The 19251-nt window shown below is 42.5% G+C and overlaps 1 protein-coding gene across 1 annotated transcript in view; it reads left to right on the forward strand.

Annotated features, from left to right (window-relative positions):
• Positions 1 to 19251, forward strand: part of INPP5A (inositol polyphosphate-5-phosphatase A) — a 176247-nt gene that overhangs the window by 115037 nt on the left and 41959 nt on the right. The window contains exon 9 of the mRNA XM_083866547.1: positions 4679 to 4763. Within this exon, the coding sequence (XP_083722673.1) occupies positions 4679 to 4763 (85 nt within the window). The remainder of the gene's footprint in view (positions 1 to 4678; positions 4764 to 19251) is intronic.

A 19251-nucleotide genomic window follows, 5' to 3' on the forward strand; every position in this document is an offset into this window, starting at 1 on the left:
TTAAAATAAATTGCAAAAGTATTTCAGTGATTGAAATAACACAGAATTGTCCACTTTAGGACTGCACTGAACCCTGTTCTGTGTAGCAACTGAAATTAATAAATAGACACAGATTTCCAGGAGTATTGAGAAGAGGAACCTCTGCTTCTTCCTTGTTTGTCTTGGTTGGGATCAGACATTTCCTAAGTGGCTTTGAGAAAACTTTACCTTCACAGTGAGCGTAGCTGGCACCGCCACCCAAGCTGAGCAGCCTGTCCTTAGGGCAGAGGAATTGGGGTGCCCAGAGCAGCCCCTGAGCACAGGCTCCTGCCATGGCACTTGAGTGACCTCGCCCTCGATTGCCCGTTCTCACTCCGGCCCCACTCCCATCCAGTCAGGCTGCTCAGCCCAGGCTGAAGCTGTTCAGCAGCACAGCTCAGGGAGGTCAGAGGTTCCTCATAATTCACCTGATGCCCCCAGAATAACAGATGGTTTTGTCACAGGACAGTGTGTCAGGGTCTGTCAGGCCAAAAGCTCTGCTTAGGGAACGAGGTTTGCTCGAAGCCTGACTGACACAGCAGAGCAAGGGCGTCTCCACTGCAACACAGGAGCTTCTTTCTGGGCCTACGAAGCTCTTGCTGGTACCCAGAGTGAGCCAAATTGCAGTTGTTAGAGCGAAATAAGAGTTATATATATTTATTTTGCAGCAAAGAAATTGCAGTAGTAATTTAGCATTAATTTGCAGTGACAGTCAAGTTTACTCCTTAAAAAATATGAATCGTGGATTTAACTCATCAAAACATTTCAGCGTGGGGATAACTTGGACTGTAAACTCTACTTGAAAGTAACGATTGCTTGAATGTTTCATTCTCTTACTGCCCTGTCATGGCTAAAAAGCACCTTTTCTCTTTCATTCAATTTGTCTGCCACTTCTCAAAATACAACAAGATGTGAAGACAAACAGACACTAACCCATTCAGTGCAGAAAACTCAGTGTAGTGGCATCAATTAAAAATGTAGAATTAGTTTGAAACTGGCAAAATAATTAAGGTAATGTGTTCCAGGCATGAAGAATCTGTTATCAAGGACTCCCTGTGCATTTACAAGTTCTGTGTTTTTGGAACTGGTAGAGGAGAAATCATCAGTGGTGTTTATAGTTGTGTGCTCTGAAGTTTACCAGGGACAGCAGCAAGCCCAGATGTGAGCATACTTTTTTCCCAGTCCAGCTGATTTGCTAGTTTGTTACATTCATTGATTTGCCAGTTTGTTATATTGATTTCCAAAACATGTTAAAAAATTCTTTTCCCATAAGCGATTCCTTCTGGAGCAAGAGCAAAGGAAGAGAAGGATGAATGTGTTCTTCCACCCTTTTCAAAATGAAAACCTCTGCCTGGAAAGGAAGGGTTGGCTGTCATCTGTTGGAAAAGTTTTCTGTTTCATTTGCATTCAAGTTTTGGATCCACTCTGAACCCCTGTCCCGTCCTGATGGCCTTGCATGGGTCACAACAAGCAGCATGGTCAGCAAAGGCATTGATGACTTGGGTGTGCTGGCATGTACCTGTGCTTTCTGCACAGCCATGAAATCTTTAACTGAGTCACCTGTTTTGTCATAAGCTGTCTAAAGTTGTGCGGGAATAGAGTCTTCAGGTGTGCTGAAACCCTTTGGGATGAGCTGGTAAAAGTCGTTAAAGGAATTGGCACTGGGTCCTCCCACTAAAATCATAGGATTTATACTGTGACATGGGCTGGCTGCTTTCTTCTTACATGGTTCAGATTTATCACTTCATTGAGTGATTCATGGTGGCGTTTTTAAAGGACTATTTGATTCGTGGTTAAAGGAAGGATATTTTTTAGAAACAAAAAGCAAAAGAGATTGACACAGATTTGGAAGCCTTCCTAGTTTTTTCTGCAAGCACTCACTCGTTTTTTAAAAAGTTGTCTTCTGAATTCTCAGTTGCCTGTACACATGTTGAACTGTACATATCTATGGCTTAGAACATGGAAACACAAGGAGCAGAAGACTTTTGTTTAGCTCTCTCCACAGCACTAACACCTTCCCTGTGTCCCTGGCCAGCCTGGCTGTGTTTGCAGTGCCCCATTTCTGTCCCAGTGCCCTCAGTGACAGGCAGCTTTTCTGCACATTCCCAGGGGAGAGGACATTGCTGTACTCTTTGTTGTGGCCATATCCTTTGCAGACCTGGATCTGACTCTGAAAGCACCATCAGGAAAACTGGTTCTTGTGCCCTTGATTGAGGGCAGTTTTAGGCACCAGAAAGTGTTTCAGCACAGAGTTATCAGAGTTACAAACTGCTAGAAGAGGTCTAAGATTTGCGAACTCTTGAACTAATAGTAAGTTCCACTTACTAATAGTGAGTAATGGCAAGGACAGTAGGTTACGTACAGGTATTAAGTTGAGTCACTTAAAGGAATTTTTGTTGTTACGTACCCCACATCACTTAGTAAGTATGTAAATGTGTGCATCCTTTGCTGTGCCACTGTTGGAAATTTTATTGTACACCTGAATTACTTTCACCACCTGTAAAAAGAGACGTGTCAGAAGTCACGTGGAGCATTGTTCTGGAGAAATAACATTTGGATTCTAGTCTGTCATGACACTCTTTCTAAAATGTCCAACAAGACAAACTACAAGGAGAGAAACTGGACAAAATTAGCAATTGTAGAGCTGGGATTGATTTGTATGCAAATCATGTTTAAATCAGGTCATGTGCTGGACTATGGGTGAGTTTTAATTAATTGATCAGAAGCAGACTAATCAGTTGGGTTGGTCATCAATTTGGAGACATTTTCACAGCCTATTTTTGGAGTAGTCTGTTTATTTGGAAGATCTGTCTTTGCATAATTCAATCACAGGCATGGTTCTCATAATCCCAATTTGTTTCATGGGGCCTTCAATGGACCTTGATGTCATTCCTGCAGTATCTGTCATTCCTCTGTCAGCAGTAAATGGCAATGAGCAGAGCCAAAGCTGATGCTTGAATCAGGACAGTTGGCAAAGCAAAGTCTGTTTTCTGCTGTATAAGTTGCAGATCCGATTTTGCAATGATGGTGTTAGCAAACTGTGGCAATGTGGATGGTTTAACTTTTAAGTTCTCATTTTCCTTCAGTTTTCCATGAGGGCACTAATCAAACTAATGTTTTGTGCAGGTCAGGAGTGACAGGTTTTTCTCAGGGCTCACTTGGAGCTGACAGTGGGCAATATTTATTAACAGTGCCTGCAATAATCTGTCAGCTAAATGGAGGATTGGAGATTCTCATAGTGGAAACAGATAAGTCTGTGCAAGAGATTTTCTTCAAATGATCAGTGTATCAGGCCCAATGCACATAATTTTTTTCCATAAAATAATATTCCTTATGTAATAGATTACTGTTGACAAAAACTGTGAGATGTTTTCAGAGGAGAAGCAGTATCTCATTACAGATCCAATGTGACGTCTTTCCTTATAGCTTCGAGAATAAATTGATGTAATGCATTAGAACTTGTAAAGCCGTCTGCAATTGCCTCCTAATGGGGCAGCAGTGCCTCCTGAGCAGTATTATTATGCCTGATAGTGCTTTACCTGTCCATGGGCCCTGCCCCAGGCTCACTTGGAGTTTCTGACAGTGCAATGCTGTGTTCCCAGAGTGTTCACAGTGTATTGCCTGCACTCGTTCCTTGGTTCTCACATCTTGCACTCCCAGAAGGTTCTGTGCATTATGTCTGTATAAATTCTTTGTGGCTGTGGCAGTCAAACTTTTGGGTGTTTCATACCTTCCTCAGCCACTGATAGGAGATGAATTGATTCCTGGTTTAAAAATAAGCGTGACTTGGTAGATTTCTAAATGCCAAGATCTCTAGAAGCTGTAAAATTGTGTATTGTTGAGAGTACCTCACAACTGGTGTTGATAATAGATTGGCTAATAATATAATGACAGTTTTTAATAATACAGGATTTTAAAGATGGATAGTAATGCCATATCTCCCTGGGTAGGAGAGCAAAGGTTTTCCTGAGCAAAGGCTTGAGAAAAATCTCAATCTTCACAGCTGGAGCAATTACTTGTTAGGTGTTAGCTACAGCCTCAGCAAAAATCTGCTGTGAACAACACAGAGAGTTGTCTTGAGAGAAGTGTAACTAGTCTGGGCACCTCAGGGATGCTCAGTCTGTCAGACGGGATGATTGATGTCCAGCCCTACCATGTCACTTCTCATGTGGTTCACAAAGTACCCAAAATCACTGGTACCATTACCTATATATCAGTAAACTCAAACATTCTCTGAACTCACCACTAATTCAGCATTCCTAATTCTTCCCTGCCCAGCCCAAAGCCATATCCTTAAACTTTCCTAGGTTTCCTAGGAACTCCATGATACCCTCATGGTCCCCAAATACTGCAAGATTCGTCTGAACTGCTGCAAGATTTGTCTGAACTGCTGCAAATATGCTCTCCCCCAGCTTGCTCTGTCAGCCAGGCCTGGCAAATCAGATGCACTGTTGTACAGGGGCTGGAGATAGAATTGCCTAAGCAAAGAAAATCAGCTGAAAAATATGGTTAATGTATTGGTCCAGTAAAAAATGGTAGTTTTCATGGTTCCATTAATTATTTCTGAAACTGTGCTTAAGGGTAACATGTGTGTCTTTGTACATTCTTACATGTATGTAATGCTGAATTACAGGTTTGTTCTGTTTTCACTTTTTTCCAGAATTATAGATCAGCGGTTTGAGAAAGTTTCGTATTTTGTCTTTGGAGATTTCAACTTTAGACTGGATGCCAAAGCAGTAGTAGAGGTAGGAGTTCTCTTTTTCTTCTGTTGTAGACCCTACCAGGTTTGATTTCTGTTTTATTGCTTTTTCCTGTACAAACCCTAAAAGTTTTAACATTAACATTAACTTAACAAAGTTAATGTTAATATTGACATCAGACTTAGCCAAGACTATTTCTAACAGGAACATCCAACAAGTAACTAACATTGTGTGGTTGTGATTTTTGCCATCTCCTTATAGCTCACAGAGAATCACAATAATTTCCTGCAAACAGAGGAAGTGCTGCATTACCTTCCTAATCTGAGGAAAAACGAGGCATTTCCTAAATGTCTGTGATAGAACTCCATGGTTTAAAAGTACAGGCTGCATATGTTAAGAGTTAAAACCTGCTCTGCTACCCTGTGCCATAGTTATCATCAATGTTAAGAGATTACTTTATAGTGATCACTTCAAAGAATTATTATGCCTTTTTTCTTCAATAGTGGTGTGATGCTATTATTGAGGGTGTTGCTGTCTGAGAACCCTTGTCAGTCACACTGCAGCAGTTATCTCTTGTACTCAGTACTGATGAAGGCTGCTCCAGGTTTTTCCTGACTTACCTACTGCCAGCAGTCTGCAGGACTGAAACCACAGAGGGTGTTTGCTTTATACCAATAGATTAACACTTCTATGTGAGTTTCAAAGTCATCCCCATCAAACAAAATAGTGTCACTAACCCCAAATGATGGAGACTGAGTGAGCTGCAGAGCAAGTAGGGTGAGCCCAGGGGGTTCTGAGCCTGACACAGTACTCTGCATCTTGGGAGAGCTTTACCCCTGCCAGTTTATGTTGCTGCATGTGTGCACAAAAGGTGTAATTGAAAGATGAATCAAATTAATTTTCTCGTTCTTTCCACCTAAGATGCAAGCCTGTATGAATGTAAAAGGCACTAGAATCATACAGATTTTCTGTTGTTTTTTTGGAGAAGTAGCATAGCCCAGTAATCAGAACTTCACCCAGCTACTCTGCAATGTTAATTAAGCATAATTGAAGTTTATTCAGAAACTTCCACTTAGAGTTTATACATGGACAGCTAAAGTCACAGTAAGTTTGTTTTGTAGTGTTCTGTGCTTGGTGCAGTTTATTAATCTGTACTAATCTGTCAGCAGACACCAAAGCTGTAAGAAATAGTTGCATGATATGTCTCAGACTGCCTGTAAGGCACCAGGACAGTCCTGAGGGAGTTAACAGCATACAGCACTGGCAGTAAGAGCTGGTTCCTAGGTGGCAGATCAGATCCTACACTGTCACTTGGAAGGACAGAGCTACAGGCCACCTCTAGAGGGAATTGTACTAGATGGGAGTTGGTAGTCTGATAGTGTTTAGCATCCAGTCCCAAATCACTTGTAAAGACTATGACTCAAATGTGCTGTTTTCTGGAGCTGGCTGAGTGCTGTGAGCAGGCTGTGCACAGCTGGCAATGGCAGAACAGCAACAAGAGCAGCCAGAGATGCTGCTGTCCCAAACACTCAGTTGCCAGCCCCAGGCTGAGCCTGTACTCAGCTGGGAACCCCTACTCCAAAGGCTGTCCCAGTCCCTTCTGGTAGTTAAACGTGTGCCCATACAAATGGGAATTAACCACTCTTTGGACTATTCAGCAGTGGAGTTAATGCTGGGAATTGTAAGGGTTAATCCATTGACCTGTCATCTTTGTGTATGTTACTAAATTTATCTCTGCTTTTCTTGCTGACCTTTTGAGTTCCCTCTTGAGACCACAGCTGCTGAACGCTTGAACACTGAGATGCTACGAGCAATACTTGACTTGTGTAAATGCAGACTGTGCTTACATCAAATGTAAAGAATGAAGTGTGTTTGTAATAATTTCCCAATTAAGCCATTTAAGGGGAGAATCTGAGAGCTGTTCAGAATGTGGAGTCCGAACTCTGATGTGCAGTGTCCTAAATCAGATGCAAAAAATGTTGTATTAATTTGTAATTAATAGACTATAAATCATTAATGTGTAATTTATTGATCATTTATGGGAGCTCTAATTTAAAGTCACATTGATCTCCTTGCTAGGAAAATCTGCTTTCCTGTTGTTGGAGTCATGCAGGGGGAGGTTGTTACAGGCACATGGGCAGTGCTGGGTGCTGTTTCTGATAAAGCACCAAAAGTGTGTTTGCTGGTCAGTTCCTGACCTGCCTCGGCAGATCACTGGGGCCAGATCCCAGCACATCCCCTTGGGACTGTGCAGCCCAGCTGAGGGGCCAGTCTCTTTAAGGAAGGTGAATGCCAGTGCTTTAACATTGTAAAACATCCAGAAAATCTTCCATTAGAGTCCAGCTTCTTGGAGGACACCACCATGCTCTAGCCAGCAAAAATAACCCTTGTAGTTACAAAATGTAATTTGTAAAGCAGTAACTGAAGAAGAAACCTCTACATTTCCTTGGGGTTTGGTTACTTTAAGGTGTGCTGTAAGACCTGAATCTTCTGTCTCCCATCCAGGTAAATTCACTTAATCTTATATTGCCAAAGGTGGCTGAGGATTTACTGCTGTTTAAATTCTAAGTTTTGCCTACTGATTTTTTTTTTTTAAGTGCTAGGCTTTTCAGGTGTTACAGCATTCTGATTATTTGCCCATTGCTTTCAGGTATCTTCCAGCATCTCTATTCCCAACACATATGGAAGTGTTTGCAACATATAAAAAATGATACAAACTTTTATATTGGTTCAACTGCGAATTCTAGTTTTTATCTATAGCTTCTCTGCAGTGTCTGTAGTACAAGTATTGTCACAGCATTTCACAGAAACATGAATTTGTGATGTTTCTTCATGTAGGAGACAGCTTTCCTATAATTTTTCCAAAAGTTCTGCTCTCCCCTTTCAAAGCTAACACAGGTCACTGTAATCTTTGCACTTACCCAAAGTACATTGCAAATTTATCGTTGCATGTATGACAAACATGCATGTATGACAAAGGTACTTCTTCTAGTTTTGGAAAATTATCTTCTAAAATTCAGTAGAAAGGAGATTTGATGAGGTTACTTCAAAGAAATCTGCAGCAGCAGTGAGGGATACTGTAGGCTGAACTTGAAGAAAGTTCCAAAAATTTAATCATTATTATGAGTCAGTGTTTTGGTTCTTTAAAAGGTAATAAAGTTCTGAAATAAGACAACTTGGCTGTCACCTGAATAAAACCAGGATAGTAAAATCCTGAACATGTTAAGAATAAGAATGGGACAGGGGGTTGTGGGGAGATGAATGAAAGGGGTTTATTACCAAGAACTGAGGAGATCAGGTTATTTTTGTTTGAGATGAGAGATTAGAGAAATGCAGTGAGTGACCACATGGAAGAAGTAAGTTAATTCTCTCTGCTGTGGTGGCTGCTGCAGAGCTTATGGGGTTTCATGCTGTGATGGGTCCAAGGCCATTCTGATCTCCACTTTTACCTCTTTTTTTATTTTAAACAACTTACTAGCATCTGTTATTTTGTGTAAACTGCACAAACCCTTGCTGGTGTAAGTGTGGAGGCAGCAGTGGTCCTGTGTGTCTCTGTGGCAGTGCAGTGGGAGGGCTGTGACCGCTCCCCTCCATGTGTGAGGCTGGGGCAGGGTGCCCTTGCCTTGTCTTTGTTAGAGAAGGTGCTTAAAAAAGAGAGATTTCCCTTCCAGCTGGCCCGGGCACTGGGCTGGAACTTGGAGCTTCTTCTCTTCTGTACTCTGCCCCAGCACAAAGCATCTCAGCTCCCAGCTTTGGCTATGCTTATCCAGAGGAGTATTTCTCCTTCTGTCTCAGTGAGCCCCTTCACCTCTCCTGCTCTGTTGTAGTCACCATTCAAGTGTTTTAGATGGGTTTACACCAAGGAAGAGTATTTTTTTCAGTCAGCTGGACATGGTAACAATCTGTATCAATCTCTGAGAATTACTTTATTTTAATATTTAAAGAAGTTACTCATTGAAACTCTAAACTCTAAGTCTTCCTCATCCAATACATCTATTTTAGGAAAGTATAAACAGGCTTAAGAATCTGGGCTTATTTTTAATGTTTGGGAGTAAAACCCTCTTTCTGAGGCTGCTGATTCAGGAGTTTCTTAGAAAAGTACCTTATACTTATCTAAAAAAGAAAAAAAAAATTGTGCTCCTCAGTCCCAAGAACAGCAGCTCAGTAACAAGTTCAGTTTGTCAGGCTTTAGGAGAAAGTCACATTAATCACAAAATCCATTTGCTCAAGGTAAACCATAGGCCTGCCTTGTACCCAGGAAAAAACAGGTTTTATTTTTCCCTCACAAAAGCACATTTTGTTAGGGTTGGTGGTAGCTTGGTAAGCTGGAGAGGGATTTAGTGTATCATATATGAAAATTTATAAAGGTAGCAACAGAACTGGTGTTTCAGGATTCCAGACTTTTTGGCCTACAAAAATCTGTCAACTCTACCTGCAGTAAAAGAAATAATGTCCTCATTTTAAAATTCAGAATTAACCTTGTCCACCCACCCGGTCTGCTCCATGGGTTACAGTCAACCAGAGTATTTCCTTTCTAGACTTCAGCCAAGCAGCCCTTTGATTAAATGTTTTTTAAAAGGTAATAACTGTTCATAAGAATTTACATGTCTGGCTCCATCATTCACTTGCACTGTGCCCCTCTGCCCCCTCTGACCATGTGATTTTATATTATCTGATAAAATAGGAACGACTTCATGCTGGCATGACTTTTTAGCTCCCACTGTATTGCTGATGCTGCAGTGAATCACACAATTTCTGTTTGATCTCACTGTCTTGGTACAATGTTTCATTCTGAACAAGCCACCAGGAGTGTGGAATCCTTTTATCCAGCACACCTGTGCCAGCAGAACCGGGAGGAGCATTCCTGGCACTGCCACAGTGTGTGCCTACAAAATAGGGACCTCTTCCTCTGAGATATCGCTGGTCTCTTTTGAGCAAACATCTCTTGTTCAAAATAAAAGCTGATGAAACAGCTTTTCACATCTGAATAATTGATTTAGATCTTACTCAAATCTGAAGAAATATTTTAAGTTGAACTTGTTTCATCCCATGCATTGGACACCAACAAGGATCTTTGCAAACTCCAGCCAACAAGTGATCCATTAGTAATTGTCATGAAAAAGATTAATAGTTAATTAGACAATTATCACTGATTTGAAAAGCTGATTCAAGTGAGGTAGTCAGGTGATGGATGAATGTGGAGACTTAATTATCTCTTCCTCGGTATAGATGTGCTTCCCTGGACAAAAACAGGTCACCCTCCAGGATGAGGCTCTGGCTGTCCTCGTGCATTCAGGAGACACCACCAACCATCTGGCTGTCTTGTCAGGTGCAAATACTTGTGTGTATATATATATTTTATCTAAGTAATATTTGCTGAAGATGCTTTGAATGCATCAAGAAAAGGCCATGAAAGAATTGCACATTCTTCTTGTTATGAATACAACAATAATTATTTTTTTTTTAAGTTCTGGCTAATTTTGCTTTGAAAAACAAGTAAAATTCCATTGCATTAAAAATACTGAGACGGCATAAAAAGCAAGTATATGTAGTTGTGGGCTTACTCAATTGTGCCTCCCTATTCCAAATCAAACTTACCTTTCCTGGGCAGGTGTCCACAAATCCATTTGGGACATCAGGAGCAACCGTTTAATTCATGGTCAAGTGGTTAGCTCCAGTTGGTCCTGCTCCATAGTGGCTGGTAGTTTAAAACTGCAGTTTCCTCCTGCAGTAAAGTGATACTAAACCACTCTTGTAAGAGAAAAACCACATTGCTTTTTTTTCTCAGACAAACCACCACATCGTGGCATAAATCAATAGCTTACAAGTTTCAGATCATGTTTTCATTCCAGTTAGGAAAGAATGTAAAATCCTGGATTGGTTTTATAATCACAAACAGTTCACTGTAAATACCTTCCTCTCATAAAGATTTTAACATTCTTTACTAGCTCAGATGTTTCTAGGAAATGCTGGAAACAGCATCCTTTGTAAAATGAAGTAAAGATGTGTTAAATTAAAATGCATACAATTTCAGGTCTAGTAAAGAGAGCTTTATTAATGTAGGTAAATGGCAGCAACACATCTGGGGCACCTGCTAAATGTTCATTATAAATTGCTCTCCCAGACATTATGATGAGTTTTATATTGTAGCCAGACTTATAAAAGCATGCAGATTGCTTCCCCAAGGGACTGGATATATTTACTTAACAGTGTAGTTAATTGCAATTATTTATTTTCCAGTGATTGCAAATGGCCTCTGCGTTAAAGATGCATGTGGCTGCTAGGAATTATTCAATTACCTCTCTTCTTAGTAGTCTAAGGCAAACCCGAGCTGGGATTCCCAGAGGCCAGACAGCAGTGTATTAACTCAATCTGCTCCTCAGCTTTCTGCTGGGGCCAGGCTCTGGAGCCAGGAGTCCTCTCAGCAGAGCGAGCTTGAGAAATGCTCATTACCCTGCAGCTGATTTTTTGACATCTTTCATTCCATACTGATGCTGCCACACGTATTGGCAAGATTCATAGGAGGTTAATTAAATCCATCTTCAAAACAACGAGGGGCCAATGAGCCATATCCCCTTTGCAATAGTAAATTAAATGATGCAATTGTTTCTACTTCCATCATAGATAAGGGGAGAGATGAGTGAATGGATTGTTCTCTGGCTGCCTCCTCTGGGGCCCCAGAGGGTCTCGGAGCATGTGGCCATAAACCTGCTTTTAATTTGTGGCTGCAGGAAGGGATGACACGACTCTCAGCAGGCAGAGGTCCCGCACGGCGTCATCGTGTGAAGGATGACACTGTAAAAACGGGGCCTCTCCGCAGCAGCGCCTGCAGCCTCAGATGCGAATTAACACAAGCGCGGTGACAAAGCAGAACGGAAAAGATGATAGTTCATCAAGCTTGGCACTGCCGGCTCCGTAATTAAAACGTACACAAATTAAATACAATTATCTCGCGCTTTCTGATAGGGCTGGGCGTCATGAAGCTAATGAATCCCGCGGTCTGTGGGCTGCGCCCCGCGGTGTCGCAGCGTGTGCTCGCTGCCAGCTGTGCCCTCAGCTGCCAGTGACGGCGGGTGACAGCGGTGCCAGCAGCGCCGTCCCCAGCCCTCACACCTGCCATCCATCACCTGCGGACGGCGGGGGCACGGCTGGCACGGGGCATCCTGCTGGCCCCAGGGGGCACGGGGCATCCTGCGGGCTGCCGGGCACGGGGGCACGGGGGGCACGGGGCATCCTGCGGGCTGCCGGGCACGGGGGCACGGGGCATCCTGCTGGCCCCAGGGGGCACGGGGCATCCTGCGGGCTGCCGGGCACGGGGGCACGGGGGGCACGGGGCATCCTGCGGGCTGCTGGCCCCGGGGGGCACGGGGGGCACGGAGCATCCTGCGGGCTGCTGGCCCCGGGGGGCACGGGGGGCACGGAGCATCCTGCGGGCTGCTGGCCCCGGGGGGCACGGGGGGCACGGGGCATCCTGCGGGCTGCGGGGCACGGGGGACACGGAGCTCCTGGCGGGAGCACCGGTGAGCTCCGGGCAGGGTGACCTGCAGGGCCCCGGCAGCTTTCCGGGGTTGGCAGCTCCCCGCGGCTTCTTGCACTTGGAAAACCGGCCTCAACAAGGGCTTGCGGTTGATCCAGTCCTAATGCCGGGTCTGGGCACTCCCTGCAGCCTGACCCGGTGTCACAGCGCCTGTCTGTCTGCAGGAGCCAGCTCCGTGTCTGCTGGATGACAGACTGACATGTGTTTGCCAAACTCTTCCACACGCCCAGGGGTTTGCCCCTGGAGAGGCGAGTGCTGGAGTCAGAATTTAGGAAGCAGCTCATCCTCATCCCATGCTCACCTTTCAGTGTCAGGCAAGAGGGCTCAGTGGGCAGCAGAGACTGGCTAGAAAAATACACATGTAACCAACCATTGATAGTATCTTGACTTCAAAGTTACTCTTATCTAGGCAGGTGTAGTTTGAATAATTTAGTGGAGTATTGTAACACATAATGCAATTCTCTAATAAATACTTTAGTAAAGCCACCTGTTAATTGGTTTTTTTGCTTATTTCTAGTGTGGAAATTTATCAGCTCAGATGGGGCAAAATATCATCTGGGTAGATGCAATAAAATTCATTTTTTTAAGAATTATTCCATTTTAGAAGGAATAGATGTACCTACAAAAAATGCATTCTTTTTACATTTTAGTTTATTCCTGGGTGTTACTGCAATACAAACTTTTAACATCTATGCATGAATCATGCACTAGTATTTGAAAGGCACTCACTGATGAAAGACCTCTGTATATTTGCATTGTATCAAAAGCCTGTGTGTACCTATTTTCATTACCATAAATGAAAGCCTAGAGGGAGTTTTGTTCCAAAAAATCACACTGTGTATTAAAGAATGATATTTTGCTTGCTTATCAGAAACAAAATTGGGTGGAAAGAATTTGATATCTATCTGAAAATCAAGGAACAGGATCATATTTGCCTCTGTAATCACCAACTCCTGTTGCAATGGCAGATTTTATTCTTGAGTTGTAGTCAGAAATACAATGAGAGTTGATGAACTGAATGCACAAAATATCTGGATGTATGTGCAGCTATGTTGAAACATTAAAAAAATTCTTTATTTTACCTGAAAATAGGAAACCTCCAAAGTTGTAGGAAAGGGCACTTAGAAACCAAGATGCATATTTTATTTTAAAAGAAAATCTTTATTTTTATTTAGGTTTGACCAGTGGTAGATCTGGTCAGCCTCAGGGAGAATGGACAAATGGTGATGCCTAAAGTAGGTAAAGCTCGTTTGTGGTGGGATGTTGTGTGGGCTGGGCAGCAAATGATGGTGGTGAGAAACACCAGTTGCTGTCACATTAAATCGTTTGGCTTGTGACTGAAATCTTGATCACATCTGTTCCCATTGCGGTTAAAGCCACCTTATCCAAACTGTGATTATCTGAACTATGCTGACAGAGAAAGCCCCTCAGGCTCGGGGCTGGGGTTTGTGCCTGTCACAGGGGTACAGGAGCCTCCTGACTGGGAGCAGAACTGTGTCCTTCCCCAGCGCTCCTCTGTGACATCTGTGCCTTGAGGCTGTCAGGATAAAGATGTTCAGAATATTGTTGGATTGTACCTTACAGTGCAGGCATACACCTACATATGTGTATTACTCTTTGGCAGAAAGATTTTCTGTTTGCTTCTCTTTCTTCCAGCTTCTCCAGCCCTCTCTGCACTAATACAGGCAAATGGACCTGGTCCTTCTTTCACTGAAAATTAGCATAGACATCAGTATTAATTTTAAGAACATTCAGGAAACACACCCTGAACTGCTTAGCACCATGGAATAAGCACTTGCAGCAAGTTACTTTTCTCTCTTTCATGATTCTTGCTCTCAAAGTTCTATAGCAGAGAAGTAAGAAACAGGACAGCAGCTTCCGATCCTCAACCCCTCTGAGGAGGACTCACACGGTGGTAATTTCAAAAAGAATTGTGTTAGATGCAGGTCTCCATTGTATTTTATCACATGCATTATTAAAGGAAACTTTGACTTTCTAATCTACACGATACACAATCTAGTGCACAAATCTACCTTTATTAGTACTGATAATTCAGACAGCAATTTTACCTTTGTCAGAATAGGATTTCCCATAATGTGTCGTTTTTTCCCGGTCCCAATTTGACATGAGAATTTGACATTTTAAAGCAAAATATGCGAAGTGACAATGTAGGACTCTCAAATCAGCTGTAATAATTGCTGTAATGTTTAGGTTGCTCCTTCTCCAAGGAAAGAAAGGTAAAGCTTCCTGGCCCTTTATGAGGTCATGCAGCAATGGGTCACCTTTGCCTGGTACCACATGGCAAGAGAGGTTCTCCATGTCCTGTGTGAAATAACTCTTCAATCTGCAGACTTACCAGGGAGATCAAACTCATTTCCTCTCACAGAGGCCAAAAGAGTGGGAAGGGGGCAGCATGCAAGTTCTAGCACTGACTGAGACATTACCTCCTGTGAAAATTTTATCATCCTATCTTATAAAAATCCACCTTATTAAAATCTAATCTCGCATTGCTGCTTACACAAGAAATGTGATAAGATGTAATTTACAGCTCTTTCAAGCTTTCACAAGGCTCATTAATGTGTAATATTTTAATATTTTAATAGCTGTTAAGGGGTTAAAACCAATTGTATGAAAAGAGATTATAGGATCTTTATCACATGTTGTTTATCTGATCAACAGTTAACAATTTAAGACAGTATTATCCTAGTAAAAAGAAGATTTGTTTCAGATACTGACATAAACATCCCCTCATAATAGTGGCTTTTCATTTACTGCGTTGCAATGTACCATAAGCTTAAAGACACAACAGCTTCTTTGTGTGTCTCAATAATGCCCGTCCAGAGTGATGTCAGTCAATTTTTGACCTATACAGTCTGATGTTATTCTCAACGATCATGGAATAGATTTTTTTTTTTTTAATGAGTGAAGAGTATGCCAATAAAATCCTTGAAAATTATCATATTTCTTCATGGCATCTTCCTCTGGAAGAACAAGGTGTATTACCACATGGAGCTTTCTGTGAAGTCATGTTTCCTCTGGCATCTGCTGGTTTTTCTTGTTTTCTTTGTAGCTGACTTTCCACACTTTCATGTAACTTGTCCTTTCAGTGGACAAATAAACACTAACAATTAAATAGCATTTTCTGATAGAGAGAAAAGAAACAGCATAAATGAAACAGCCCCCTGGTAGGAGCAGATTCTGAGTTCAGTCTCTGTGATGGCACTCCTGGGGTCCCATATAAAAACTGTTTGACAGGTCAGCTCCTTTGTGCTCCTTGGAAACTGTTCCTGCAAGGAGGGAAGAAAGGCTGTGGAGTGGGCCAGGGTTCATTTTGGGGTGCACAGAATACCTCAGGCGGTTCCCCCTCCCAGCACAGCTGTGGGGGCACTCCCCATCCCCAGCCAAGGCAGTGGGAAGAGGCAGCACACTGACCCAGTGTCACTGAAGGATATGGTCAGCCTCTGCTGCTTTCCTGTCACAAAAGGGAGGAAATCAGCTTCCTGGGGAGAAAGCATCTTCCTGAGCTCTTAGTGAGGCACATCTGCTCAGCCCTTGCCAGGCAGGAGCACAGCAGGAGCACAGACTGAGGCCCCCACACTCAGTTTTGCCATGTGGTCCAGTGCAGGGGGGGCTGTTCAGTAGCTGTAGGTGATTCCCATCATCTCCTGTCCAGCTCTGAGTAGGGCAGACAGGTCTCTGACAGGCAGAGGCTGCTAGTTTGTTCTCCAGCCTCAGGAAGTCTGGGATAGATTAGGGTGCACTGTGGCTCATTGCCTCCAGCTCTGGTGCTCAGGGTGTTCTGGCAAGCCTGCTGCATGGCACTCAGATCCCCTTGCTCCCTTAGAGACAGGAAAGAAATGCATATGTTGGCAGAACTCCTTAGGGACATCACATTGTGCTTTTAAAATGCTGCTTTAAATGCTACATTATTTTTATTCATATAACCCTAATGGTTCCCTGAAAATTAAACTAGATGTAATTTTTTGTTTGTTTTCAGCTGAATGCAGTGTAACTGTAGTACTGTCATTAAGCTTGCAGAACACAAATGTAACCTGAATTGAGTTGGACTTTAATGTGGATCCTGTATTTTCCCTTCAGTGTCATTTGGGGCTTTTTTAGTCATGGAGTCTCTGCAGTGCAGCCCCTGAGCTGCTCTTGGAGAAGCATCTCCAGACTTCAGCTGCACTGCTGTCTGTCTCTTCCCTTCAGTGGGAGTATCACGGGGGTGGCGCTTTGCTTCCCCGTCATCACCAGCTCCAGAGTAGAGTCAAGTGTGTGCTAAATGCTTGAGTGACAACAGCTGAACTTAAGCAAGCCAAAGGTCCAGAGTATACAAGAGATTTAAATTAAGATTGCCAAAGTGGGAAGGAAATTTGTTTTTATTCTATCTGCTGAGTATTTTACATTATATAAAATGAATACTAGATGATAATTGCCAGTATGGCATCTTGTATTGATTTAATTCAATAAGCAACTTCACCTCCACCTTTTGCATGCGCTTGCCTTAAAATATATGCATTATGAAGGCAGTGATTCAAAGTCTTTAGGAAATCAATACCCAGACAGGATTCTATTCTTCAAATATTGACAGCAGAATAACTCTAAGAAACAATGACAAACAATAAAAGCAGGGTTAGACAAAATGAAGGCTGCAATTCTTCAGTTGTTAGGCTGTGCAGAGGGCTCAAGCCACTGCCTGATGCTGCATATTAAATGTGCTTCAGCAAACAGCTGACGTTGGCGCTTTGCTGTCAGTGTTTCTGGTGGAACCTGTGACCACTGAAATAAAAGCCACTTTCTGCCAGTGGTTCCTATACAGATGGCTGTTTCACCTGATTTTTTGCCAATAACTTGCATGGATTTGTTTCAGCCACGTGTGTGCACTGGGAAGATACAGAAGGGTATATATAGACTGTTAGCATTAACATTGCTCCCACCTTTGATCATTTGTCTACAACTAAATGGAACTTGCACTGAAGCTGGTGAATTAGAGATTTTTAACTGATCAGATCTGTGTACTAGTTCATAGTGGGTTTGTTTTAAAATCCTTTAATATGGGCAGCTCAATTTCCTGCACACTGAGTAGAGTTCTCAGAAGTATGTCCTTTATGGAGTAAAACATGTCACAGTACAAACTGCACTGGTTGCTTAGTGGATGGCAGTTCTGAAATCACGTTGTTGTAGATAGTTCAGCACTGCACTCCAAGTAATACTACATTATTAGCACTCATGCAGAAAATGCATTCTTTCAGTGCCATTCAAAACCATAGTCTGTTTTGGTTGTCTCACTCTGAAATATCTGAAGGCAGTCCAAAAATTCAAATATAAATTCTCTTTCCCTTTCGTGTGGAAGGCTTATGAAGGGTAGCTCTTTACAGTATTACCTCACTTGTAAATGTCATTGAAAGAGTCAGAAAGACATATTTTTCGGTTTTGTCCTTTATTTTTGCAGTTTTAACAAGTGCTGAATTTCACAAGGATGTCAGTATTGTAGCCATAAAAGGTTCAAGAGCTCTGTTCACATGTGGAAGTAGAAAAATTGTTAAGCTTTTCCCTGAATGTACTGGCAATCTCCTAAACTTCACATATTTGTGTATAATTTAAAAACTAAGGAAAGTTTTGAGCCACCAATGCCTGAGTGATGTTTCCTGGCAGATCAGTCAGGAGAAGGAATTTAAAGAGGCTGATTGTAATTGCCCATCTGTAACCAACAGGCTCAAAAGTTGGCTTAGAACAAATTCGTGTACCTGGGACATTGCAGAATTTTAGAAGAAGAATAAATTTGTTTCTGTAGTTAAGGGGGAAGAAAGGAGGGAAACACCAAGCAGGGTTCTCAATAGCTGAAGGCTCATTAGCTTGACATTCATTTCAGGCAACCTAATGCAAGAGTTGGTAATGAGAAGAAAATTGAGAGAGGAAATGCAGTCACAAAACATGCTTGAACAAGGCAATTTATTCTGAGATTAACAACTTGGATGAAGATGTTAGGTTATTAACACTTGGATGAAGTGAAATCAAGTGATCCTATGGGAAGATGAGTTTGTTGAAAACATCAGTGTTTAACTTTGCATTTGGCCATGTTGCACATGCAGGAGCACCAAGGGGTCAGTGGCAGAGCAGGAGGAGACACCAAAGGCCAACAGCTGAATCTCAGCTCCCACAGCAGTGCCATGGCATTGAGGCATCTGTAGGTGAATTTGTTGTAATTGCCATGTTTGACTTTACATGTGGCTGCTGAGCCTGTGTATTGAAATCCATTGCACACCTCCACTTCATGTATTGCAGAGTCAGGGTTTGGTGTGAGAGGAGAGCAAGGCCCTCCATCCCCTCACCCAGTCACTGGGCCAGATCTGAGTGCCAGGGAGGAGTTGTTTTCAGAGCTTGTAGGGCCAGCTTTGCTGAGCCAGGCTTCTTAGAGGTCCACTCCACTTTACTCAGACAACCCTTGGCCAATAGGTCAGAGGGTTTCCCAGGAGTTTGCAGTCAGAAGGCTGTGATTTCATGGTTTGCTGTGTTCACAGCAATGTCCCCCTTCCTTTTGTGTCTAAGTGATGTTTAGAAGCTGCTAACAGACAATTTAAAATGAAAAATCATACATGGGAAATTAGCCACAAGAGTGATCAGTGAGTGGTTCTGTTCCTGGAGTGGCTGCCAGAGGAATTGGTGAGTTTCCTGTGTGTTACCAAGATGTCACGCCTTCCTGAAGATTTGTTTTAGTCAAAGAGGTGCCATTTGCTTCAGTTGAGGATGAAATCTGTGCCATGTAGGATCTGGTATGTATGATTAGACTAGACAAATGCACGGTCACTTCTGGGTGCGGTTTTGACCTGTAATATGTTAAAGCTTCATGAGCAGACTTAGATACCTTCAGCTTTGTTTGTCATTAAAATAATTCCTACTGAGTTTGATGCTGGTGGAAAAACATACCACTTCTTTATTTCTTTCCTGTGTGAATCTTATTGATGCTAATAACTATCAAGTTAATCTGCACCTGAC

Source organism: Zosterops lateralis (assembly GCF_965231275.1).
Source record: "Zosterops lateralis genome assembly, chromosome: 8".
Classification (NCBI taxonomy): domain Eukaryota; kingdom Metazoa; phylum Chordata; class Aves; order Passeriformes; family Zosteropidae; genus Zosterops; species Zosterops lateralis.